The 26,534-nt window shown below is 31.8% G+C and overlaps 1 protein-coding gene across 1 annotated transcript; it reads right to left on the reverse strand.

Annotated features, from left to right (window-relative positions):
- Positions 1 to 6,687: 6,687 nt before the first annotated feature.
- LOC143042067 (nuclear pore complex protein Nup54-like) lies at positions 6,688 to 21,885 on the reverse strand. Its single transcript, XM_076214310.1, has 9 exons — positions 21,719 to 21,885; positions 14,329 to 14,610; positions 13,708 to 13,934; positions 12,592 to 12,779; positions 11,953 to 12,152; positions 11,405 to 11,553; positions 10,423 to 10,650; positions 8,756 to 8,866; positions 6,688 to 7,169 (listed from the first exon to the last, which is right to left on the reverse strand). Exons 1-9 carry the CDS (start codon positions 21,819 to 21,821, stop codon positions 7,056 to 7,058), a joined length of 1,602 nt encoding a protein of 533 aa, XP_076070425.1. The 5' UTR covers positions 21,822 to 21,885; the 3' UTR covers positions 6,688 to 7,055.
- Between the last annotated feature and the right edge of the window lie 4,649 nt (positions 21,886 to 26,534).

Consider the following 26,534-nt stretch of genomic DNA (forward strand, 5'->3'; position numbering starts at 1 on the left):
AGGGTTTAAACCCCACTGAGTAAAGGTCTGCCAACTCGTCCATGTTATAAAAATATCTTGCTTCCTTTAAGTATGTTAAATTTCTGATAGTTCGTATCCAGTCGTCCTGGTGAAGTGGTTTGTGTCGTGGCTTGATATGCTAAAGGTCTTGAGTTCGAATCCCAGCATATACACTGGATTTTTTCTACGTGAATTTTGATAGATAGTCTTCTCCGTATAATTAATTATAAGTTTTAGACTGGATTTGACATTCCCGCCAAAATGTTACAGAACAAAGGAAAGCATGCATAACGAACAAGCGTAAACTGGGGTGATCTGGTAGGGGTGATCCGGCTCAGATCACCCCTGTTAGAACAAAGGAGCTGGGATGTAATTAATAGTTATCCCATAAGGACGCGGTGTGTCAGTGTAAGATCATCCCGATGGCCGGAGGCCAGAGGGTGATCTTACACTGACACACCAAGTCCGAATGGGATAACTATTTTACATCCCAGCTGTTTTAGATTAGACGAAAAACCATTTACAATTCATAAAATCTAGTTTAGAACGCCACACAACCATTATAATATACTTTATATATTACTATATGATGTATACCCTTTATGATCCCCTAACACGATGAGTAGATATCAAACAATGTCAACTCGCCCCACTGGCCAATCGGCCCACACTATTTCGCCACTTTATGAAAAAATCGCCCCACTCTTGAAACCGGCTCGCCCAACTTTAAAAAAGTGTAAAATCAAATTGAACAATCAGTCTGACAACTCATTTATTTAACGAAAAGGGTTTAAACCCCACTGAGTAAAGGTCTGCCAACTCGTCCATGTTATAAAAATATCTTGCTTCCTTTAAGTATGTTAAATTTCTGATAGTTCGTATCCAGTCGTCCTGGTGAAGTGGTTTGTGTCGTGGCTTGATATGCTAAAGGTCTTGAGTTCGAATCCCAGCATATACACTGGATTTTTTCTACGTGAATTTTGATAGATAGTCTTCTCCGTATAATTAATTATAAGTTTTAGACTGGATTTGACATTCCCGCCAAAATGTTACAGAACAAAGGAAAGCATGCATAACGAACAAGCGTAAACTGGGGTGATCTGGTAGGGGTGATCCGGCTCAGATCACCCCTGTTAGAACAAAGGAGCTGGGATGTAACCTCTAGAAAAATGTGTTTAATCCTTATAATTCTTCAGACAAACATACGCGATTAGAAATAAACATTATTTGTTTGATGGCTACAATATTTACCACCAATAGCACATTCAAGTATTTATAGATATGCAAATCATATAAGAATTATACATATATCACAGACATATTGACTAAAACCATCACAAAAAGCATACAAATAAATATATATATATAATAAAGACACCAACACAAAAGTTGAAGTTGATAGTAACTTTGACAATGCTATTCAGTTAATAGAAAATCGACAAAGATGTCGATAAACAAGTTTAATTTGAAGTTGACATGTATATTGTAAAAATATCCTAAATGGTACATATCCTTTTTTTTTTATAAAGTACTAATTAAGCGATATATAAATACAAGAGTAAGTAAAAAAAAATTGAGTCTGAATCGGACCTCGTGACCTGCATGCTTCCAACGTCAATAATTCCCCTAGCAGGCACGTCAAAAGTCATACAACCAAATTAAAGAACATAATAGCATGGCGACAAATAAACGGAAAACTGTAAAGTATATATAAAGAAACACCATAGTATGAGTTGAGAAATGTACTCTCCATACGCGAATGAAGTAAAAATATTGCTGCTTAGATTAGTTCGATGAATTAAAATAAATGATTTGATTTGATTTTCTGTGTTATAACGCCACTTTTAAGCACCTCTTTTTGGCTATTTCGTGGCGTTTGGTTTTGATTTGTGCCGGAGGAAGCCGGACTGCCCTGAGACAACGACCGGCCTTCGATAGGAAAATTCCATTGAAAATTATAAGAAATAAAAAAAAAAAACTATGAAAAATGAGCTATCAGTATCAACAATTACATATAACAGCCTTGTTTTAACCGAAAAAAATCATTTTGATGTGAGCATTGTATTAAAAGGTATGTGCGTAGCAATTAGTGTTATTACTTGTGAAGATGAACTTACTTTTGAATTCCAAGTATATCGTAGATAATACACTGATCCAAATGTTTAGGTCTGCAGACAACATTAATCACCGGGATATTTTTGAGTGCAGATAGATCAAAACGTGCGTGCATGTTTGTCAGTTTAAGGAATGCCTTTTCCCATTCGCTTAATTCTTGTAAAAACCGAACTGGAAATATTATTTTTCTTCTCATGTGTTGCATTTTGTCTTTTAGATCTTGAAAAGATTCATTTTGTTGAATTATATATTGTTCAACGCTAGACATTTGAGATTTCACAATTTCCGAATCCCGAGCAAATGAATGTATCGTATCTTCAAATTTAGAAACGATGGAACCTACGGAACTCTTGAGAATTGGAAGAAAACTGGATTTTTTTTCTTTCTCGCATATTTCTGACAAGTCATTTCGGCTTTTATCTAAATCTAAAGCAAACTTTTCAATTTCTTTTTCAGTTTCTACAAGTTTTCTCCTCTTCCGGATATCACTTTCCATGAGGCCATAGTGTTTATCACAATCATCATGTTTATCCTTGAATGACCTACAAACTAATCGACTACATGTAACACAATATGAGAATAAATCCATCCATGTTTGGTCACATTTGTTGCAGGTATATATCTCATCAACAAAAAGTTCAGATCTATGGGATCTCGCCGATCTTTCTTGAAACAAAAAATCATCACGTATCTGACAAGTATCACAAATCTTGGAATAGCAGTTTGTACATGCATCTGTTTTTGCGACCAGTTTCGCTGAACACTCTAAGTTGGAATCCATTTTGCCATGAATTAAAAATTCTTGCAATTGAATATTTCATACATCTTTCATTATGCGTGTAAATATTATTGTTGGTTTGAAATATCTATATCACCTGATACATTAAAAAGATAAAGTTAAGTACACGTTAAATGAGCGATCATGTAATATATGTCTGGCCAATCCTATGTTTATTTATGAATATAAATTGTGTACATAGGTATATTTATTGTACACCTTTTATATAAGACATGCCTCTATATAATTCTGAAGGTTGCTTAAGTGACATGATAAATGATATCTTTCACTTTCTTTCAAAAGCAATCAAGTGGTTAAAAGGTAATTTAATGTTTTCAGTATACGAGTGTTCTTCTTATGAATGAATTAGTATTTAAAACGAAAGTTAATATTATCTTATATGAAAATAACTGTACCAAGTAAGGAATATGAGAGTAACTGTTGATATCCATTCGTTTGATGTGACAGAGCTTTACATTTTGACATCGATAAGGGTCTTTCCGTTTTGAATTTTCCTCTGAGTTCAGTATTTTTGTGATTTTACTTTTTTTATCATATAAGTACATACTATTAGTTCTTTGTTAACTATTTCACTTCTATATTCCATATCATTTATTCATTGTTAACCAATAACATCTGGCATTTTCCAATTTGTAAATTGTATCAAGGTCAACTGTTCAAAGGAACCATCACCATTACTATGACCTTAATGAAATGAAAACTAGGTAAGCTATGATAAGAGCCTATAAATTACCCCTCACACATACATAAATACCTTCTTCTATAGAAATCATCAAATTCTGTTGTTTTTCCAGAAGCCAAAAGCACTAAAAGTTCCGTTTGTGTTAAATTTTGAAAAATGCAAAATGCGTATATTTACAATATTAGGTCAATGTCAGAAATTTTTTTTTTATGAGTCTTAGAAATTTGGAAAACATTTTTTTTTTACATTTACATGTTGTGTTCATTCATGTATGATACTTTGCATTTTCATCTCTTACCAGCAAGAGCAGTACTTGCTTGTTTTTCGGCTGCAGATGCAATGAAAATCCTCCTGTTTTCCAATATGCAGTTTCAATTTTGCGTGTAAAAAGTTCTACATCACCATATCATAATAGGAATTATTATGCCAAATTCATGTTGATAGTTTTACTAACTTGCATCTTTACCTATTAAATCATCAACCCTGGTATTCTAAGAGTAACTTTTAAAATATTTGCATTAGTTTTCGACATGTTTTTATTATATTTTCTCAGTGTATTTTCAACCGATTGTTTTATAATTTCAGTCCCAGTATCTTTGATGGTTTTTGTAGTAAAGTTCCTAAATATTCTTAAAACTTTCTTCCAACATTATGTTTACTTCAGATAACTTCAATTTCAGTGAGCATATTTAAATTTCATGTATTATTGAAATGTTAAATACAGGAAAATATCAGATTAAATTAACGTGGCAATTTTTAATAGTAAAGTTTTTATTTCATTTACAATTGAACTTTTTACATTAAATCGAGATTTCAGTTATGTTGATCTGTAATATATATTTGAATTTAATAAACTTGACCAACTTCTTAAGATAAGACCGACCGTACGTGTACGGAGGGGGGACAGGACCTTTATCAGGACTCCGGGATCGGGTGTTTTTAAGCTCTGGATTTCGGGATTGACACTTTCGGGATCCAGGAATTATTTTTTCAAATTTCGGGATGTCGGGACTTAAATCTATTCAAATTGGGAACTTCAGGATTTCGTGCTTTTAAGTCCGGGATTTCGGCAAAATTTTACTTGTTAGTAGATCTGGTCTTGATGATCATATTTTTGTGTGACTTAAAGTGTCTATTTATCTATTAATTTTTTTTTTATCATGCAAGGCAAACGCAAAATTTATAAAAATCGTCTTTAAATGAACTTTATAGTAGATCTTGTCTTGCTGATCATTTTTGCCAAGTGAGATTTCTAACTATCTTTTACATTTTTCAAGATATAAGGCAAAACACGCAAATTAAAAAAAAAATGGTAAAATCTTCATGAAAGGCAATAACTCTAATTAAGGAATAACAGTACTGTAGTTGAAGAGTTGCCTCCGTCAATTGTAGATTTGACGGTCGCAAATGCAGTTTTACTGGCGACGCGTAGCGGATACAGTAAAACGGAGATTGGGACCGTCAAATCAAAATTGACGGTGGCAACTCTTCAACTACAGTACTGTTATTCCGATTCTAATGCATTACAAAAAGAAATAATACGATAAAACTTGGAAAAATGTCTAAACTTGACAAATAAAAAAAAATCCACGAAACTTCATGAACGATGAACGTCATAGGTAAACGTGACGTCATACAAATGAAAACTTACAAACTGGAGGTTATTACGTTATCTGTACGCTTCAAATTCAGATAAATTTACATAAAAACTGTGAATTCGAGGTAGGTGTTGTTTTATTTTCGATTATGTTGTAGTAATCAAACATTTGTTGATTCAATCATTTCAACATGTTCAAAATGGTTGTCCCTCCTTAGTTACGCCTGGTCAACTGTGGATTTGACGGCAACTTTTAACCAATGAAAAAAATTGTTACATACACATTGCATTAGAAAAAGGAGTTGACTGACAGTTTCGATCAAATAAGCTTATTTATACAACTTGTCTTTCTGAACAGTTTTGCCTTATTAAACATTTACGTAATATAATTTTTTAGACAATAGGAAAAAAATAGAAAGTAGAAAAAATAGTCATCTAAGGCAATAACTCTTTTAAGAAGTGTCTGGCAATTTTGAAACATACGGACAAATGTAAGAACTCAACATTGTGAACATTTTTGCCCATGTCAGATTTTTTGTTTTTATAACGGTTTTCAAATAATAGACAAGACTTGCATTTTACCACCTATGTTCTATTTAAAGCCATGTTGGACACCTTGGTTATCATGTGGGATCATCAAACATATCTTTCAAACTAAATACCCCAATGATGTTTATGGCCAAATTTCGATTTTATTCTGCCCAGTTTCAGAAGAGATTGTAAAAGTAAACATAAGAAGATGGACACCAAGTGATGAGAAAAACTCACTTGGCACTGGGTGCCACATGAGCTAGAAACAAAACAATAAAGACACAATAATGTCAAAGAGAAGTAATGAGAACACTCACATTGGCAATTTGAATCAATACAAAACATTATTTATTCAAAAATATTTTTCCTCAAGTACATGTACCACAATAAATCCAGTCCTATGATTTACAATTTGCTTTTGACAAAATTGTGATATTAAAAATACCTTTTATGATTTGTGATTTAAGACTTCTTACGTTTACACTTATGTTTTATATTTAGAAACAGCTGCCAAGGTTTGATATGCAGGAAAAATGGGGTTATTGAAAGGAGATTTTAGAAAAAAATACCAAAAGGACATTGACAAACACTATAAAGTGATGCCAAAACAGACTATAGGGCAATGTGTGCAAAAATACAGGAAGCACATGATGCAAGAGAATTGTGTAACAGTTCTGAATATGCAAGACAATTGAATGATATAATTCTTCAGTCACCAAAGCATCAATAGTCATCTTTCAGTTATGCTCTGGAGTCCCATTATTGCTTCAATCCATGTTTTTTACACTTTGTTGGATAATTGTCTCAACAGCAATTATTACACATCTCCATATTTTAAATAAGATGTTGAAAAAATTATTAATCAAAGACACTGAAAAAGATATCATTTAAAGACATTGTCAGAAAAGTCCTCAATGACATACAACATGTACAGCATTCAATGCAGTGAAACAAGAAATGAGGTTTTATCCAGGTGTGACAATATTTTAATATAAATCCTTGTTTCACATGTAAAATGATATTCTGTTTGTGTTCAATAAAATATATAACAATGTTTGATTGAACATTATAGGTATAACTGTATAACAATTAGTACATTATGGTGAAGAAGATCATGAAGTTGTTGAAATGGAATTAACAGAATACAACATAAAATAATGTGTAGGTGATATCATTAGTAAGTCAATCGTCATCTTATTAAAAATGACTTTTAGTGTCAATGATCTTATTCCTTAGTGTCCACACTCTTATTCCTTGTCAATTTCTCATAGATTCTTGATGAAACAGTCTCAAAATTACAATATCTAAGCTATAGAGTGACACAACAAATGCTATCTTCTGTGTGATGATTCCTGTAAGCTTTGTTCCATTAACTGTAAATCATGGGAATCGTCTTTTACAATTTGTATTAAATGTTTTAGACCATCTTGTTGCTGCTTCAGAAGCTGAAAAAAAAATAAGTATGTACTATCATAAACAAGTGTCTGAGAGTATTGTACATGGCAATAAATAGTCACCAACCAGTTAAAAATTCATTGTAACGGAACAAAATGCTAACTTGATGTCATGGTGTAAACTATATAACACATTTCAATGTCTCTAAGCATGACGAACAAAAGTGTGTAAACCGACTTTTTAAATGAATTTTCAAAGTCTAAGAACCATAACCCTGCACTGACCAGAACAAAATTTGAAATTGATCAGTAACTTATCATGATTAAACCTGATATCAAATCTATATCTTCTAGCAGGAAGATTTAGGTAAGGAAAACTTAGTTGCCAAACTGACAGATGGACAGACAGACAGAAGGAGGGAGTTGGTTTTCCTTTAGACTACCCATAAAATTTTGAAAACAAATTTAACATTCATTCACATTTTGAAAGTTCAAAATGTTGGCCAATAGGAAGACAAGTAGTTATCTGACAGATCAGATATGTGTGAAGCTCCCACCATACAACTTATTACTGTCAAGCTTCCGACTAAATATAAACTTATATTAATCAAAAACATTAACTGAGAATAAATTGTACTTAAATCACATTATCACATAAATTTCCATGTTCAGTGAACCAAGTAATCTGAGCCAAGACCCTTATTTTTAGCAATAAAATGTATTTTTCATAAAAATTCACATCATAATGCACATGTGGTCTGTAGAACTGTATTTTTTGTTGTGTTTTTTTTTTTTTTGGGGGGGGGGGGGGGGGTTTCAGTTCATATGAAACCTTTTTATGTTAGTTTCAAGTTGTTCAAGATGTAAAGAAAGCTACCTCAAATCATAACCTTAATCTAATGCATAACTCACCAAAACAAATGTAAATTAAAACAATGCTATAATACTACCTTACAAAATGCTTATAACATTTATTAAACAAGAATGTGTCCCCAGTACACAGATGCCCCATCCACTATCATTTTCTATGTGCAGTGGACCATGAAAATGGGGGAGGAAAATCTCTAATTTTGCATTAAAATTAGGAAGATCATATCATAGGGAACATGTGTACTAAGTTTCAAGTTGATTGGACTTCAACTTCATCAAAAACTACCTTGACCAAAAACTTTAACCTGAAGCGGGACAGACCGACGAACGAATGAACGGACGAACGAATGGACGCACAGACCAGAAAACATAATGTCCATAAATGGGGCATAAAAAATAAATATAGCAAGAAGTGCACAAAGGAATTATGCAAAAAACGTTCTACATCATCAAAACTTTACTGAAATCTTGTGTAGTCCATTTCAATGTTATCAAACAAAATTCATTTATTAATCCAATGACTCATTTGGTCTATAAAGATTGTTATAGAAAAAAAATATTTACATTCCTTTCATATAAACAGATCCACTGCAAACATTTTTTTAAAATTTTTTTTTACTTTGCTAGTCTTTTGTCAACTTAAAAGAATGTTACTCAATTTATCAAAGTGAGAGCCATTTTTCTGTTTAAACCTGTATGTTTACCTTAAAACTACAATTAATTAAGACAAAATAACATATGCACACCACAATTATGTTAAAGCTTACCTGTTTGATTTCTTGTTGTAATGATGGGTCCATTTGGTAACTAAAATCAGCTCTATTTCCAGCTAAATGATTCTGCATACGGATTTGGGACATCAATTCATTTAGCCTTCCCTGAAAAAAGTTATATCAATGATTAGTACATTCAAAAATTAGGAACAAAATAATTGACTATGTTTTTTCAATGAACATTATTAATGGATGTGTGTAATAAAGCTAATGGGATTAACTTCACATATTTATTTTTAATAAAATCATAAAATATCCTTCTTCAAATTAACACCAATAATTTTTGGTAAAATGGCTATACCAAGTCAGGAATATGGCAGTTGTTTTTCACTTGTCCTGTTGAGTTGATAGAGTTTGACTGTCAGTTTTAATGGACTTCATAATTTGAAATTTGCTTAAGGTTTAGTATGTGTCTATGTAATTTTTTTTACATATTAAATCAATTAATTTTGAAGATTATTTTTTTACATCATTGAAAAAATAAAAAAAATAAACTTTCTTTTTATTAATTTCATTATAAGTTATCTCCCTTATTCTGTAACATTTTGTACAGATATCTGAAAATTCTATTATCTAATTCAAATGGGCACCAGGAATTATTTGGTACATCTTACACAGAGAACAAATAACAAAATATGATCACAGAGTAAAATTGGAATCTCACCACTTTTTATACTTAAATAACTTGTTTACTTATTTGTAGATCTTGCCCTGCGTATCATTTTTCTGCATATCATGTTCTCTTTATCTAATATGTAGTTTCCACAATATTTCGAAGAAAAAAATCTTTCAAGGGAAATTACTGCTATCAGAATTCATAACAATGATGACCATGTCATTTGTGCTCTTACATTATTTTTGCTGTATACATTTTATCTCTTTCAATAGGTGGTACTTCAGAAATAAAGTTAATCACAAACGAAACACAAGTTTGGGAGATACTTTAAAACATTTATAGATATTTTGGGTTTTTTTTAGCTACTGGTTCCCAGATATGATCTTTATGCTTTATCTCAAAGACATAACTTGGAATTTATACCAGTAAAAATACAGTTGGATTGTGATTAAATAGAATTCTCAGGAAGACTCAAGGTCATGAAGGTAAAGTGAAAAACTATTAAGAAGTATGAGGCATATAAATGTTGGTGAGTTTCTGAAATCATCAGTACTTTTTTTAAACTAGATTATAACCCTAAGACCATAATGGCATTGTGTTCATGTTAAGTTTCTATTAATTGGCCCAGTAATTTTAGAGAAGAAGACTTTTGTAAAAGTTCAGGGTAAGTTTAGAGAAGACTTTTGTAAAAGTTAACGGCCAATAAAGGAAAAAAAGTGTTGAGCTTGAATGGCCCTTCAGACATGATGAACTATAAAAAATAACAAGCAATTAAGGTGGTACCCAACACTTTTGCTAAAATTAATTTGGCTCGTTTTTTTGACCCTTTAACAAAAATATAAAAATTTCAAAAATTTTGAACCAACCGTTTTGTCAGAAAAATTACACTGGTTATATAGTAGTTTGAAAAACACCAATTTTGATCATTGAGAAGCTTAATATTCCCTTTACAACACAACGTAATTAAAACGTTAAGCTGATTTTACAGAGTTATCTCCCTGTAGTGTAAGGTACCACCTTAATATTGCAAAATATCTGAACCTACTTTAAACTGTGTTGGGTGATTTAACTCTGCTTGAGTTTTCTCTAAATGGACCCTGAGTTGCTCTTCATCAGCTTGTATTGCGTAACCCATCTTTCTGAAGATTTCCTGTTTAACTACCACTTGTAATAACCTGTGACTCAGTTCTATGTGTTTTCTTTTGTATTCATCCATTTTTGACATCATATTATTTTGTTTTTGTTGGAACTGTTGTAATTCATTTGCTATCATCTGAAAATAGTATGAAATTTTGAAAAAAATTAAAACTTACAATAAAATAACAAAATGGCATACTTTAAACTAAGGACTCAACTTGTTAAAATTCAAACATGTTTTAAATAACAATTTGTTTTACAGAAAAGATTCATGTTTTGACAAATGGACACACTGAACTATTACATATTTTTGTTTCAGGGCCAGCTGTAGCCCATTTTTGAGTGCAGGACTTCAGCGCTGTATTAAAGACCCATTGGTGGCCTTCCACTGTTTTCTGCTCTCTGGTCAGCTTGTTGTCTTGTAGACACATTCCCAATTTCCATTCTCAACTTTATTTCAATTTAGTTTTCAATTTATGATGTCATTATGTAATTATTATGTAAGCATTTCTATATTTATATGAATAAAATGAGTGTATAGGTTATATGTCAATGTCACAACAACCCAAGTTAAATAAAAAACAAGAATGTGTCCATAGTACACAGATGCCCCGGCCCACTTGCACTATCATTTTCTATGTTTAGTGGACCGTGAAATTGGGGTCAAAAATCTAATTTGGTATTTAAATTAAAAAGAGCATATCATAGGGAACATGTGTACTAAGTTTCAAGTTGATTGGACCTCAACTTCATCAAAAAGTATCTTGACCAAAAACTGTAACCTGAAGCGGGACAAACAGATGGACAAAGGAACGAACGTACCCACGGATCAGAAAACATAATGCCCCTCTACTAGCTTAGGTGGGGGCATTTTAATAAATAAAAATTACATCTAGTCTCTGTTGATGAGCTTTTGTTTGCTGTTCCTGGTGTTTCATTCTCTGTTGTAAAGCATTGAATCCTACCACTGGAACAGGGATCAAGTTCTCTTGGTCAGGGTTATCTAACTTTGCCTGCTCCCAAATAAATGGATGAATTCCTACAATATAAAGTAATAAATATCTATTTCTGTCATTGAAAGAATCCTGAATTTAATTGGCATAAAGATTGTATTGGAGCCATTACATTGTTTATAACTGGTAACCTAAATATTTTGACAACCTCCTTTTTGGGTTCGGCTTTCATATAATAAAGTTATGGTCACATTAACATGAAATTTAATACATGTGTTTACTATAAATGAGCTTAAAATAAAATATATGCCAAATGTGGGTTTAACCCAGACATTACAGTTCATTTAAAAATTTGAAATGTGGTGGCACAAGTGGGAACGAATATGGTTTTTCTGGTCTTTTCCTCATATTCCTAATAGAAAACATTTAGGTTTATTCAAAAATTAGCATTTAAAAAAAAAAAATTCAAAAGTTTCAAAACTAACCAGCAGGAGGGTTTTCTAAATAAACTTTCAGTTGTTCAGGTGTAAATCCAGTTTTCTGCCAAATATCTTCTGCTGCAAGCTGTGTTGTAATTTGTTGTTTTATATTGGGTGTGTTCAGGAACTGGAACAGCTCACTAGCTGTTATTCTTTTGGCAGGACCACTTGCTGGTCTCTCCAAGATGTATATAACTAATTCAGTTCTGGAAAAGTAATAAAGACACAATTTTGACATAGATAATTAATATTGAAGAGAAAAAATTAGGCGGAAGAAAAAAAAAAAAAATAATAATAATAATAATCAGAAAGCATATGAAAGAAGTCAACTTGATACATACAATTTGTATGTACAGTGCTAACACCGAGGTTGTAAACCCATCAGAAAAAGCTAGCCATATATTTGGCTGTTTACATAAGCAGATTTATGGTTATGCTTTCAAAATTGATACATTGTTTAATAAGCATTTATATACTCAATAAAAGTTTATTTCAGACACACATGCGCATATAAATTATTCAGTTTAATTGGTATGGGGTTACAATTTCTGTTCATGCATATTTGACTTTTTTTAAAAGCCTTGGTTTAAATGCAGGTCAATCAAAAGCTCTTAAAATGCTGAAGTAAAGAGGAAAATAACGTACTTATCATCAGGAAGGGTTTTGATTCCCTCCACACACACTGACAGATGGGGTTTATTTCCCAGGATTTTAAACAACTGGTCTACCACTTGTTGTTGTTGTGCTGTAACATCTGATTCTTTTTTCTTTATCACTATAGAAACCAGTCCATCTTCATTTCTGGACCTGGGTAATCTGTTGTATCCTACTGCCTGCAATAAAAGATGCACCAACTTATTTTCTGTTTTTATTATTTCATCAACACTAAATTTTACAATTTATATTTGAAAATAATCACATATTTAAACTTAAAGACATTCCTAAAGCTTCTATTCTGTAAAATTAGAATAACACCACCATGACCACTATATGTGATACTGTCATTGTTTATTATTTTCAAAACCTGATTTACCATATTAAAATTATCAGCAAAAATAATAATATTAATGGTGTGTGAAAGTGTTCATAAAATTTCACAAAAACTTTAATCCTGCAAGACTTTACAATAGTTATCTAAAAACAATTTCAATACATGTATATACATTTGTATATATATATTGTTAGGGATATCATAACAATATACATGTTAATTAACAAATGTAACTTTCAATAAGAAGGGAGCACCTGAGATCATGCTATTGTGGGGTTTGTATTGCTGTTTTTATGTTAGTGTTTTGTGAATTGGTGCATGTCTTTCAGTTGTTTTCTGGTTTTCTGTTGTTTTTGTTTTACTTTGACATGATTGAATGTGTCTGTCTGTCTTTTTTCAATTAAAGAGTTTTTATCCTCCATAATCTTTGACCTATTTAAAAAATAAATGAAAAACATCCTCAATGGAAAACTATTTAAAATTTATTAATTTGTTTTGACTGATAGGCATCAATTTATAACGGAATTTGATGAGACTGTTGTACAAGAGACAGGTTTAGCGATATAAAACCAGGTTCATTCCACCATTTTCTACATTTGAAAATGCCTGTACCAAGTCAGGAATATGACAGTTGTTATCCATCCGTTTGATGTGTTTTGTCATTTGATTTTGCCATGCTATTAGGGAATTTCTGATGGAATTTTTCTCCTAGTTCAATATTTTTGTGAATTTACTTTTTTTTTTTTTTATGTCAGAGCATGTACATGTACCTTAAACCTGCAATAAGGGTTGTCAGGGGTAAAGTTAACAAAACCATTGCTGCTGTAAAATCCCTTTCCTGTGCCCCAGTAAGCTTGTAACTGGTTCCATTTGGCAATGATGGCATCCCTCTCATCTCCATAGATTTGTGGCAGGGTAACAGCAGTACCCAGTAATTCCAGACTGGATTGTTGTGCTTGTTGTGCTTGTTGTTGCTGCTGAGCTTGTAATTGGGGACCTTATTAATGCAAGAAAAACGTACATGGAAAAGTAATTACAATGAAACTGATTCAAACAAAATTAGTAAAGGTAATCAAATAACAGTTGTTCAATATGATAAGTTGTTTGTTTTGTGTTAGGCATCTTATAATCATGATAATTGTATAATCTTCCTTACATTTTTTAATGTGAACATTTATTTGTTTTTGCATTAAACATTTCTTCTAAACAAAGACAAGTACACTTTGTTTGTACATGTACATTGTACAGGATGTGAATAGACAACAAACTTGTGAACATTGTCTTTCTGTTCCCTGTTTTAAGTTTAATTATATCATTTTTAGTTCATACCTACAAAAAATGACTGACACACTAAAACAAAACACTCTTGCTTGCAGAGTATCTAAAAGTACCTCCTATTGCTCCAAATCCTGTGGCTCCAGTAGCTCCAAATCCTGTAGTTGGCCCAGCTCCAAAGCCTTTAAACGCAGTCTGAGTTCCAAATCCTCCAGCTGCTGGGGCAGCACCAAAACCTGTTGATGTGCCAAAGCCTGCTGTAGGCTGAGTCGTGGCTGTTCCACCTAAACCAAACCCTGTACTGGCCCCAAAACCTGCAGTTGCACCAGTAGTAGTCCCAAAGCCACCAGTTCCAAATGTAGGGGCTGTTGTCTTGGCTTGGTTAAATAGACCAAATCCTGCATTAAAGATAAATATTGTGTAGAAGGTCCTATAACAACAACAATTTTAGGAATGCTCCAGTAATTTATTGAGATCATGGAGATTGACATGTTTTGGTGGCTAGGCCACTCTAGTCAGGATAGAAAACAATACATAAAATCATGCTGTAGCACAAAATCAGATTAAGAAAATTAAAATGTCACAATGTTGCTATTGTGAGTAACGTTATAAATAGCAATTGAAAGAGTAATTACAAGTGAAAGTGAAAGTAAGTACATGTATATATACATGATATACATGTATGTATGGAATATGGGCTTTGCTCATTGTTGAAGGTCCTACGGTGACCTATAGTTGTTAATGTCTGTGTCATTTTGGTCTCTTGTTGACAGTTGTCTCATTGGCAATCATACCACATCTTCTTTTTTATATGTAAGAATTAACCTTTACAATGTATTTACACACTCAATCGCGTAAGAGTATTGTGATAATCAGCATCCAGTATTGTCAAATCAGCACCTAGTCCAAATGGCACATAGAATTATTGACTTATTAAAAAATTTCTGGGTTGCTGTCTGTATTTTTTCATTCAACTTAATGTGTATTCAACCTGTATTCAAGGTATTGGATGTTTTTTATGCATGTTGAACCCAGTTGAGCATTTTGCAAGACTACCTGTTCATTATTCAATGTTATTTAATTGATATAAGTTATTGATTTTTTACAATGTACATGATGTAATAAATGACAAAATTCAACCCCAACATTTTTGAAAATTATAAAATAAAAAGATCATAATTATACATTTGTAGAATTATTAATATACATGCTATCAAATATTATTATATGCCGAAATAAAGACTTTAAATGGGTGACGATTTGACCAGCTGCCAATTTAACTCAAGGTGCTGATTTGACTTTTCTAAGGGTGCCAATTTGACCAGGTGCTGATTTATCATTTGACTTGTACCCCTTGTAAGCAGGATTCAAATACAGTACACCTTATCGCTAATACCGGCTGACCGGGCCGCTTGAACTTTTGATGCATACAACAATCACTTTTCCATTGTGGCGTCATATATTTTGTTTTATGACGTTAAATCTTTAATGGAACCTGTGTGATACCCAGTAATGGTGGACAAATAGTGATAAGGTGTATCCAAACCTAGGCCTTTAAAGGCAAAGCTTTAGTTAACCCGTAAAAAATTCTATATATTCTCAGAGACATATAACTAATTATAACTCCAATATAAATATTCTCAGTGGATAACATTTGCTCCAAAGTTCTGATTTTTTCTTTCAGTGTCGCGTAAGGGGATATACGTAGCTGAGACGTTTCATACCTGGTGTAATAATCACCGTGTATCATCATAACACCGGATATAGGTACTAAGCAAGCAGGCATGATCGATTTTCACCTTACACAGTAACGAAAATCTTTGGTTTGCTTGAATAATATTCAGTGTACATTTCTCAACATTTGAAATTCCTGCTCCCAAATAATTTTCTCATCGATTTTTTCCTATTCATAAAACAAATTTGATATTCTACTAAGAACAATTAACTTGTACAAGCGCAAATAGTTGTGAATGTCAACCCCAACTTTCAATTTCTATACAGCTGGTGAGACATTCACATGTTTTATCTGAAAGAAACGTAATACAGGGCAAAAGTAATAGTTACCAATCATAAACCTACCTGTGATTACTCATTCCTTGAAACATTTTGGGAAATAAACGAGTATAAAAATAATGTTTTTGTGTACGGTGTTCAACAACATAACTATGCACCGTACATAAGGATTTATGTGGTCAGCTAAACACTGTGCACAACACTTTTTTAGGGTTATAATATCGAAAAATAACATATACAGATATACGTATGAAAGATTCCAATGCCAATTATTGAAACAGCTATAATTATTACACACACACATTGACCTTCTATCAGAAAAAGAGTTGCAATGAATATAGAATTATACCGGATGAGACGAGGGCCAACTTCTTTGACAAGTACATTTATTTGCACATGCTTTTACAATGTTTTAGTTATCCCTCTTGTTTTGGGAAAATAATGAGACATCTCTAACCATCAACCTACGACCAAATCATTTCTTAAAACAGCAATTATGTTTAGATTGAAGTACACATTGATATTATGTGAACAAAACAAAGATTTTCGTTACCGTGTAAGATCAAAATCGCTCACGCCCGCTTGGTAAGTACCTATATCCGCTGTATGATGATACACGGTGATAATATACATTTGATTTATGGTTATAAAGTGTTAGTTTAAATCAATTCGTTTAAATGAAACAGTTAAAGTTATTATTTATAAATTATCAAATTGTTCATCTTATAATAACAATATTGTAATGTTTCTTTCTTAAATCTTTTTTTATTATTGGCTAATTGGTAATTACGCTCGGTTTTTATGACAACTAATGACAGTTAATAAAAAGTAATTATGGTAGGTTTGATAATTTGATAAAAACGGGGTACATCTAAATGATGATGGACAATTTAAATTCTTCTGTTCTATTCGCATGTGTGCAAAACTGTACTTGTAAAGTGTAAAATTATGTGCAATCAATTATTTAATAAATACATATAGATATATATGGACCATAATTTGCTATTGGGCTCGTTTCCTATAACGATAGAAAAGTGATAAAAATGTGTATTACAGTAAGAAAAGTTGTAACTACATCTAAAGATGCCTTTATTTTTATCAACATACAAGTGTATGCTACTCTTCCCTAGAAAAAAGATTGAAATTAACAAATTTCAAAGATTATACAACAGTATTTTTGTGTCGTTTCTTGCGTTACTTTTCGCTTCCGAAGTGCATAACGCTGACTGATTTATAGATAATCGTCACCGGCGAATTCGTAACTTTTGCTTTCAAATAATAAAGAACATCGACCAATAAGAATAGTCAGAAGAAAATACCGAGAACTATAAGTATTTCTGTAGCAGGTGTAAGAACACTAACCTTACTTTGGTTTCCAATTTCGTAACGCAAATTTTAGATGATGTAATCTGCTTTGTTGTAATAGAATTCTTTATAACAATATGCAAATATGAACTCTCGCGAGATGTTCAAACAGGTAAATCAGAGATGATTTACATTCTAGTTTTGTTCTTCGTAATAATTAAGTTAGAAAATGACGTTATCGTTATGCGTTACATTTCAAACGAAACAGAAACCCAGTTATTTCCTTTTTTTTATTAAAATTGTTTTTGTCGATCGTTAAGTTCTAATCATTTCCGGTCATACGTGAAACATGTGACTAACATGTGATCACGCCCTTACGGCCGGATGTATGAAATACTAGGTCTAAACATTGTTTTTGTTTCCAACGGGATGTTAGCAAACATAATCTGTAGACTTGTTTCGTCTTGTTTAAAAAAGGAAAATACAATTTTCAAAGAGATTGCACCGGGGGTCTATTGTTTTTCCTATGTGCATAATGTTACATAAGATCTTGTGTGAAAATAAATGCCCAATGACTTGAAAAAATCGATTTCAGATTTGACAGACGTTATGACACACTTTGTTTCCTGATAACGATGTAAAGGGTCCTTGGAAAATTCAATCGACATTACGTCTCTTATCATTGTGCCGATGCTCGTTGGATTGATTTTGCTTCAGCAGTAAATATTACTGGATATTTTAGGTGAATAAAGATAACTTAATAAAAAATACATGTTAATATACCGTTACACTTGGAATGTACAAAGTTGGTATCTTTGTCACAATTTTTAATTATTTTATTTTATTCATGTTCTGCAAACACTTTTCAGAAAGGCAATAAACTTGTCAAAGGAGAAGTAAACTTTTACCATGCATGACTTGAAAGGAAGTACTTTATTGATTTTAGCCCACTAAAGTAGGTTAAAATGTGGAAACCATGTAGATGGTGTACAGGTCACAAATATCACATGGTGCCTATTTTAAAGATTTTAATTCCAAGTTAAATTTTTTTTCTTTACTGGATTTAAAGAATTTTACATTGCCAATGATTTGGAATAAATTGTATATAACTGGAATTTAAAAACCAAATATAAATACATTTTTTTGGCTAAAGCATCAAGATACAACGATTATGGTATCCTGTATCAATGAAGAAAATATGGAAATTTCTGAATAAATTGTACTAATTGTTTTCAAAACAAGCACATATTTAGGAGTTTTATAATACTGTTACATTTAAGATGGATTTTAAGAGAAAGTATACTGTTCAGACTATTTTAAGCAGATTTTGCAATAAAATAAAACTAAAAAATTGCTTTCGGTTTCTTGTGGTTTCCTGTCGCGTTTAAAAAAAACTTTAATTAAACATTGAAAATAAATTTTAAATATTAACATGAAGCAAGTAACACTAGTAATGGTGTTCATTTATGTCTTTTGAAATATATTGTACAAAATAAAGAAAATAAAGATTGGTTTCCTGTTTGGCAGTCAGGGGTACTTCTTGTACAAGTGTATTTTATTTACTTGAAGAAGTAAAAAAAAATATACACATATAAGTAAATAAATAATGTTTGAATAATCTCCCCTTAATTTTCTAAAAAATTTACTTGTATAAGTAAATTTTTCTTACAATCCCACAAAAATCCTCAAGTTTTGAGATGTAAAATCATGCCTTTAATGATTTTTCCCAGGTTTGCTCAAATTTTTTCATTAAAGTTCAATGTTTCATCTCATTAATTCATCAAAGAAACTAATTGAGCAAAGATCTTGTATATTTGCGCAAGGCAATCAAAAATTGCTCCTTTGGGGCTTGTAAATGAGCAGTGTTATGAAGATAACAGACAGATTTTCATTGTCCATGAAATTACACTTAAATGATTAGTAAAGACATCTGTAAAGGGTACACAATTTAAAATTCTATTAGAGCAAAGAAATCTTAAGAATTCAAGAAAAGAAGAAAGGATTGTTTTTTTACTTATACAAGTAAAAAAATCTGAATGCCTAAGGGACATAACTAAGCCAATTTTTTTTTTACCTATACAAGTAAATAAAATTCACTTGTTTAAGTATCCTACAAATTTACTTATATGTGTATATTTTTTTTTACTTCTTCAAGTAAATAAAATACACTTGTACAAGTAGTACCCCTGACTGTTTGGTTTCCTGTCATGTAAACGGTGAATCAAAATGTATTATTTTTTTCTTGAAAAACTCAATTGTTCCATTAATACTATTCTAACACCAACACAACCCACAGAATAAAAGTTAAAGTTTTAGAACTTATAAAAAAGGATACAAAAAGAAACCAAAGGCCGAATACCAAATTATGGTCCATATGTACATCAATAGGTCTTTTTATTATTTTTCAAGTAACCTTCGACTCATATTATACACCTTATCGCTTATCCGGCTGACCCGGCCGCTTGAACTTTTGACACCAACAACAATCACTTTTCCATTGTGGCGTCAGATATTTTGTTTTATGAGGTCAACATTTTATGGGAACCTGTGAGATATCCAGCAATGGCGGACAAATAGGGAACAGGTGTATTATTATATAGGCAGTGTCTGCACGTACCCGCATGCGGGTACGAATAGCCAAATTACCATTCATAGGCTACGAGTAACCACATCTGGTTTTATAAAAATGCCATCAGATCGGGAATGAAACGTGAAATATAAACGGAAATTATCGTTAATATGGAGATTTCGTGTAGAAAGAGTGAAGAGTATGAAAAATTATATTTTCAAATTGTATTTATCTAATAATACACTTTAAAACATTGCAATTTAAATGCACACTGATGGAAAATGATACTGTACAGCCCCTGTAAAAAGAAAAACATGATAAAAATTGATACTACAGTTTTATTATCATGATTATAAAATGCAAAGGCAAATTTAAAGAATTAAATTTTACTGAATTTGAAAATTACCCACATGACATTGTATGAGATTTAAAAATAATCTTTTAGTAAAATGAGAAACAGAAGATGATCAAATAAACATTTTGCCCCCCTCAATCAGGTTTTGTCCATCAAGTCACGCCAAGTTTAAAGTGGAAAGGACATTCAATTTGAAATGTACTAAAAGTAGGCATATCCTTTATATTAAGAACTGTTTAAAATAGGAAAACTAAAAGTATTCGACTTAAAAAAAAAAATTGACCTGAGACTTCTGTAACACATAGTACAAATGTAGTAGTCTCAGACTTGACTAATGAATGAAACGCGGCAAATTCGATTTAAAACTACACTGTAAAACAAATACTTGCGATATTATGCCTTTTTCGGAATTCCCTATCGAATTTGTTTGGAATTTTTGATGCCTCCATGAATACATGAAAATGAATTCTGTTAAACTTTAATTGTATAAAATTAATCAACTGTTCTAATTTATGATACCTATGAAATGCCTTCCCCACATGTATATCACTCTTTTCCATTTCAAAATAAACACTCTTCACTTACCTATATATAGATACAATGTATTTATAAAACTTTTCAGTGGTTTTAATCAATTTATTCACTAATTGCGACAAATTCTTTATATACATGTATATTTCACGTTTTATTCCCGATCCGATGGCATTTTATTATAAAACCGGATGTGGGTACGCCATGTACGCGTAGCCGACGAATGGCAATTTTACTATTCGTACCCACATGCGGGTACGCGCAGACACTGCCTATTATATATTGATATAAGGTTACAAAACGTCTCAGGTCTGAAACGGCCTAGTACGAGTAAGTTATGAATCGACTAGTTATGAAACGACCAGGTTACGAAACGACCTGCACCCAAACTGCCAATCATCGAGGATACATGTAGAAGCATTTAAATACATGTTATATGTCTCTAGTAGCACCTACTGCGTCAAAGAAAAAAATATAATAGCCTTTCAAGACATCATAATTATTTGGACTAGGTAGCACCAAGAATGCTAGTTCAAATAATTATGACGTCTTGGAAGGCTATTTTAAATTTCGATGTAAGGCGTCAAAGAAAAAAATTATAAATAGCCTTTCAAGATGTCATAAATTATTAGTTGGACTACAAGAATGATCAAGAAATTATGCAAGAACACAGAGTAATTTCAGACTAAAATTACGCAGTTTTATCTGATAATCAATAATTAATTTATGATACCTGTGCTTTGAGTTTGTGTGCCGAATCCTCCAAATCCTGTTGATGTAGATGTAGTGGCTGTTGTTCCAAAAGGAGTCGTCGCAGCTCCTCCAAAAAATGCCATACTTTCTCAATGTCTATTTTTAAATTTCTAAATTTCCACTCCCGCGTTTCTCTCCTCCTGACTGGAGAACAAAATAGTTATCTCCCCTAAAAAAAAGATTTCGTTCTCAATCGAAAGTCGCTTTGTAAAAAAGAACTCAATCTTTAAAAAATTAATGATACTTAAGTCTTTTAAGGTTTCATAATTATATTGTATTAAAACCTGAGTAGTTAAATTATTAAATCAATTTTAATGCAGGAAAGCTCGACCTGGAGACCAGTCGGACCGAGTCCATGTGCATGAAATGTATGTTCTATGTCTTTATGTTTTAATATTTGTATTGTGTATGATTGTTATGTAAATGTATGCATTTGTCGGTTATAAAAGCTCAGAGAGCTTATGTTTATTTGTTATGTAACTATAAATAAAGCTTTGAATTGAATTGAAATGTCCACTCGCGATCGGACCGCATAAAAAGACAACTCGGACCGTTAATAAGACAACTCGAACCGTCAATTTATAAGACAACTCGGATCGCGATCGTCTATAAGGGGAACACATATGAAGTATTATTAAAGGTGGTATGGGAGTCTAAAATAAAAATGATAGAATTTGTTCATACTTTGCCAAAACGTAGTATCTATTGATAAATGTTGAAAAATGTTATAAAAATGATAAGTCACCGCGCATTTTCTCAAGCTACAGGGCGTGACAAAATGACACATTTTGTATGGATTATACAGGAAAAAACACAATTTTGTGATTAGAAACTAAACAAAATGATAGAATTGTTAAATACTTAAGGAAAAGATAGCTTTCAGACAATGCTTTGAGAATATCAAAAGAAAAGATAGGGTCACCGTACGTTTTTTCCGGCTAAAATACAAAATAGAATAATTCCATGTAGAATCCTTCAGAAAATGCACTGTTTTAGAGTTGCCTCCCCTTTAAATTCCAATTTAATTTATTTTAAAAAACAACCAAAAATAATCATCATTTGCAAAAATATCAATATTTATAAGTTATATTCTTATAAATTGGTTCTTTTCAATGAAAATTCACATTAAATATCTGCATTCCTGCATCAAACTTTGCTAACTTGATAGAAAATCTGGACCTTTGGTTCTCTGTTTTTTACAATCCAAGATGGAGGAAGACACCCATACGCCCTTAAAAAAATTAGTGTATTAATGCGTGATATAAATTGTTATACACTATGTATAACAGAAATATGTACCATTCAGAATGGATACGTTGTGTATGAATCACATAAATGTTTCAAGTATAGCATTTTAAAAAGAAGCTATTGTTTTGAAAAATGTTTAATAGAACTTCCTACAGACAATGACAGAATTACAAATGCTTTAAGGAAATCTTTATATAATTTTAGATGTCAGTGTTAATAATAAACTGCCAGCTGAAAAGGTCAGCCTTTTGGGGAATAGCAAGAGATGATAGAATTTCTGATATTTGTGACTGTAACTCATTAGTTGACGAATTTCATTATTTATTCCAGGAACATATATATAAAAGATATACTGTTCCCAGTTTATTCTAATGTTCTTATTTCAAAAACGAAAGGAAAACGTTATTGCAAAAAGAATTCACTACAAATCCAAATGATGATAAATTGCATGCTTTATGATTTAACTCCGACAATTATAATGTTATTTTCAAACTGGATGCAAACTTTTTTGTAAAATCATACTTTCTTGAGTAAAATGATTGAAGTTACTATTTATGTTTATATAATATGTCCGTCTTCCATATATTTGTGTGAAGTTACTATTTATGTTTATATAATATGTCCGTCTTCCATATATTTGGAAACGGTATATCATGTTTATATGTTCACATGGTTAACTTGTTCATTGAATCAACCTATTTTGGTATATTGTGTTAATTTGTATTCAATTGTATTTGTTCACATACCCTGGTTAAAGGTCTTGAGAAATAAAAACTTGAAAGCTTGTGAATATTTTTTTTCTTTATGTATCTGATGTGAATGATTTAATTGTCCTGGGTTTGTACCTGTAATGTTTTACTTAGTGCTTTGTTCTTTGATGAAATAAAGATATGTATGTATATATTTATATTAAGATCCATTAATTTTTTATACATGTCGTGATCAATTTTATTTGGCAATCGCCAATGGCAGTCAGCAGGGTTAAAGAACATCAGTTGTTCGACCTGTTAGTCAAATGTGTTTTGTTTAAATACTTTTTTCACCGTTTTTTTTTTTGTCTTTTGGAAAATGTTGTTAGACCCTTCTACAACGAAATTTGTTTTACATGCACACGTATAAAAATTGCGGTTTTTATCCAACACAATCATAGGTTTGAATGCAGTTTTCAATTTAGACTTGTTTATATTGAAGTTATATATATAGTTTTATTTTGAAGTTGGAGTATGTTCGGATCGCATAATACGACAGTACTTTATAAAAAAGAGACTTCATCAAAACATACAAACATTATTTTCTCATGCAACTTTCAAACAACTGAAAAAAATTGGAAACAACACTCAATTTTTTATACATACGTCTCTTCATAGTAATCATTCTATAAATAAATCAGCTTTCAAACTGTCATTGGAATAGTACTTTCCCCCCTAAAATCATTTATTTCGTCCGGCAAAATTAAAGTCTTATTTGGTCTCTTGTGCAAAGATGTCTCATTGACAAACATAACACATCTCCTTTTTAGAGCACCTGGCCCAAAGGGCCAAGTGAGCTTTTCTCATCACTTGACGTCCTTCGTCCGTCGTCCGTCGTCGTTAACTTTTACAAAAATCTTCTCCTCTGAAACTACTGGGCCAAATTTAACCAAACTTGGCCACAATCATCATTGGGGTATCTAGTTTAAAAAATATGTCCGGTGACCCGGCAAACCAACCAAGATGGCCGCCATGGCTAAAAATAGAACATAGGAGTAAAATGCAGTTTTTGGCTTATAACTTAAAAACCAAAGCATTTAGAGCAAATCTGATCGGAGGTAAATTTGTTTATCAGGTCAAGATCTATCTGCCCTGTAATTTTCAGATGAACAGGTAAACAGCAATAATTTACAGCAAAGTAAGACCGAAAAATAAGTCAACATGATCAAAATGGTCAATTGACCTATTTCCCTTTACAGTCAATTTTTAACAGTTTTCATAAAATTTGAAAATTTTCACTAAAATTTTCCACTGAAACTACTGGGCCAAGTTCATTATAGATAGAGATAATTATAAGCAGCAAGCATATTCAGTACAGTAAAATCTACAAACACATCACCATCACCAAAACACAATTTAGTCATAAATCCATCTATGTCCTTCGTTTAATATTCACATAGACCAAGTTGAGCGGCACAGGCTCTTTAGAGCCTCTACTTTATTACAAAGACCAGAGGTTCTAGACTTTGGATTGGCACAAAAATGCGACGGGGTTATTTTGTGTGAGATCTCGACCAACCCTCACCTATACCTCTAGTCATTGTAGAATAAAGAAACACACATCAATACGCACAGTAAAACATTATGATTATATTTATATGTTCCAACTCTTTTATATTTAAATAATAACAAACAGACGAACTGTGTCAATTGGACCCTCTTTGATACTATTACTGCCCTTGAATTTTACAGGATCATGAACAATTTTGTTCGCCATTATGGGGAGTCCGTATACATGTACATGGTATATAGTCACTTATCGGAATTCCAATGGCGACGTATTGTGCATCACTTAATTATTGCGGCCCTCTTTCTATATTGTTCTGAGTTACAATTTATGTCTTAATCACCAATTCAAAGACCCATCGAAACAACATCTGACACACAAAATTAATAACACTTTTAGACATTTGGATGATAGATTTTCTCTCAATAATGACGACTTCAGTATCACGCATGCCATCTGACTGAACTGACTTTGAATAAAGCTAATAATAACAATGAACGCTGCCCTTTCCCGGTACTTGATAATTATAATATCTTTAACGGGAAGCTTAATACTGTATCTGTCAAACTTTCGATACTAAATCTGCATGGCTAAAATTTCGGATTTTAGAAAATTTAGCTCACTGTGATTTGCGTGTGCAATTAGATTGATGTGAACTTCAAATGTTGAGTTATCTTATAAAATGCTGTTATGTCTTTTATGACAGATGACTTGCTTTAGGAGGTATTAATTTCTAACTCTGATATTGTGTTATGTATATCTAATTTCATTGTACATTATTCATTGTACAACGTATTTACTTTAGACGCATTTGTTGGTAACCCACCAGTAAGTGTCAACGTTGTTTTAAGGGTTTTTTTTTTTAAATATATAGGTCTCTCGTGTGGAATGTTTGTACATGCGTACGTACAAGTGAGGCGTTACATCTATTTAAATACAAATATGTAATATTCTATAAATAATATATATAATGTTTGAAAAAGGAAGTTTTTAATTTTTTCCATGTTTCCTTCCTTTTAATTCTGTCTGCGAATCGCTAAAAATAAAGAATAAAACTATGATATCATGACAGCGTTTGATTTAACATTATTGCACTTTTTTTTAAAAGACGCTCGTACGATATAGCATGATTTTCCAACTCAAAACCCCCCATAACATCCTTTCTATTTATATCGCATTTACCGTCAATAACTGAAAAAATCAACAAAGGACACTTTTAAAATTAAAACTTCAGTTTGTTTGGTAGTCGAAATGTTAAGTAAACTATAAAATTTAAATGATAAAAAATACTT

The sequence above is a fragment of the Mytilus galloprovincialis genome, chromosome 8, assembly GCF_965363235.1.
Source record: "Mytilus galloprovincialis chromosome 8, xbMytGall1.hap1.1, whole genome shotgun sequence".
Classification (NCBI taxonomy): domain Eukaryota; kingdom Metazoa; phylum Mollusca; class Bivalvia; order Mytilida; family Mytilidae; genus Mytilus; species Mytilus galloprovincialis.